The sequence below is a fragment of the Dermacentor silvarum genome, chromosome 2 (assembly GCF_013339745.2).
Source record: "Dermacentor silvarum isolate Dsil-2018 chromosome 2, BIME_Dsil_1.4, whole genome shotgun sequence".
NCBI classification, from domain to species: domain Eukaryota; kingdom Metazoa; phylum Arthropoda; class Arachnida; order Ixodida; family Ixodidae; genus Dermacentor; species Dermacentor silvarum.
Window position 1 is genome coordinate 93,325,800 of NC_051155.1, and position 2,340 is coordinate 93,328,139.

Genomic DNA, 2,340 nt, shown 5'->3' on the forward strand with positions numbered 1-2,340 from the left:
TTCATTCCTTTCCTCTTGTTCATGACCCGCCGCACGAGGTGCGTGGCGGCGGCCACTTTCTTCTGCAGTCGGGCAACCAGCTCGCGGTTGGCACCGTTGTCTTCCAGCCACAGGCCGAGCACTCGCAACTTGGACACCGTCGGTATTCAGGTCCCCTGCCTCTTCGTGACGCGGACGCCCAAACGACAGGCGTCGCGCACGCCCTGCGGAAGGGGTCCTTTCTTGCGCGGTATGGGGAGTAGGATCTCTGACTTGTCGGATGCGCAGACGAGTCCCGTGTCTTCAAGGTGCCGCTCCACCTCCCGGACGGCCCACTGCAGCCGGTCTTGCATTTTGCCGACGCTCGTGTTCTCCGTGGTCCCCACCGTCACGTCATCTGCATAGATCGTGTGATGATGCCCTCTCTCGCGTCGAGACACTCCGGCAGGCCGATCACGACGAGGTTGAAAAGCATAGGGGAGATTACGGAGCCCGACGGCGTTCCCGCACCGCCAATTCGGACCGTTCGCGGCGTGACCCCGTCGATCTTGACCATCGCCTCGCGACCATTCAGGAAGCTGCTGACATATCGGTGGAACCTCGCCCCGAGATCGAGTCGGCTGAACTTGTCTAATATGGCCATGTGCTTCACAGCGTCGAAGGCGCTCTTGAGGTCTAGCCCGAGCAAGGCGCGCACGTGCGTGCTCGGAGCTTTGACGACCTGTTCCTTGATCTCCAGCATGGCGTCCTGCGTGGAAAGTCCCTTCCGGAAACCGATGATGTGGGTGCCGAAGGCGTCCTGCTTCTCAAGGAGCGTCGTCATCCTGTTGAGGCAGGTATGCGCTATCACTTTCCCGACGCATGACGTGAGGGAGATCGGCCTCATGTTTCCTACCTCTAGCGGTTCGCCCGGCTTTGGTATGAGTATAACGTCCGCGGACTTGCACTCTTGCGGAATTCGGCCCTCCTTCCAGCACGAGTTGATGTACTCGCAGAGCTTCTCGATGGCGTCGTCGTTCAGGTTCCTCGGGATTTTGTTGGTGATCCTGTCAGGACCAGGCGCCGATTTGGTCTTCAATAGCTGGAGGACCGCTCTAATTTCCTGCACAGAAAAGTCCGCGTCCAGCTCCTCGTTGGGAACCCCGCGGTACTCGGGGTGACTCTTCCCTTCCGGTAGAGCGAGGTGCGTCTGCACGATCTCCTCCGCGAAGGCTTCCATGTCGTCCTTGTACTTGTGTCGCAGCTTGGCCATCTCTGTACGGGTCGCCGTTCTGGTGCTTCCCAGGTCGAGCAGGTGCCTGAGAATCTTCCACGTGCGTCCCGCGCTCATGTTCCCGATCATCGTGTCACACAGCTCCTGCCATTCTTGTTCACACAGGCGGCTGCAATGCGTCTCGATCTCCCGGTTGATTTCGGCGATCTTCTTGCGTATCTTCCTGTTCAGGTTTTGCTTACTTGCTCTCCGTTGCATGGATTTGCCAGCCGGCTGTCCACTCTGGACGGTTGGGGAGCGTCGTCGTCCCCAGCTCCACGGGATCTGTCTCCTCCTTCTCTGGGGGGTTCTTGTCGCCAGTCCGTCCATTCGATCTCATCGGTGGCTTTCGCTAACGTCCGCGAGTAGTTCTCTGCACCATTCGCTGATGTCTTCAATCGGGCCCTCCTTCTTGTCTCGTTCTCTATTTTTCCAGAATCTATCCCAGTCCACGATTCTGGCCTTTCGGCAGATGTCCTCCTCACTTTCATTCTCTCCCAGCAACAGTATATGTCCCAGCAACCGTCCTATTTTCTTTACTACTTTTCTACGTTTGCACAAACATGAAGCATCGGCATTTATATATAAAGGGACACTAAGTACAGAAACCATTCGAGCTCCGCTAGTAAATTAACCTTCTTCGATACCTAAAAGGCCACTGTCAACGTGATAGGAGGCTTTTGCAGCCAACAATTTACACGAAAACAAAATAACGCCTGGCGCACCCACTTCAACTTATCGCGTCAGCTTGCCATGATGTCATGAATTTTGGCAGTGTCTTCTCGAGTATTGCTAAATGTTATGAATTACTATTCAGCACACTGTGCTCTAAAAGATAAAGAACACTGCACTTAGCAAGCTTAAAGAATCATTTACAGTGTAGCGCAAACGGTAATACAAAAGGCGACAGAAACACTGGGACGCGATTTCTATGTCATTTTGTCGCCTGTCGTGTTCCGTTTGCGCTACACTACATGATTCCGTACACCAAATAACCCACAAGTCTATCGTTTTGATGTTTCAAGAACGTTTATTGATACAAAGCCCAAATAGAAGAAAATATTTGAAATGCGTGACGTTGCATGGGCGTCTAAGTGCCGGTATTTTGC

The 2,340-nt window shown here is 54.1% G+C and overlaps 1 protein-coding gene across 1 annotated transcript; it reads right to left on the reverse strand.

The window, feature by feature from the left end:
• Positions 1-367: 367 nt before the first annotated feature.
• On the reverse strand, positions 368-1,198 carry LOC119440228 (uncharacterized). Its single transcript, XM_037705156.1, has 2 exons — positions 1,088-1,198; positions 368-727 (listed from the first exon to the last, which is right to left on the reverse strand). The coding sequence occupies exons 1-2, from the start codon at positions 1,196-1,198 to the stop codon at positions 368-370; spliced, it is 471 nt and encodes a 156-aa protein (XP_037561084.1).
• Between the last annotated feature and the right edge of the window lie 1,142 nt (positions 1,199-2,340).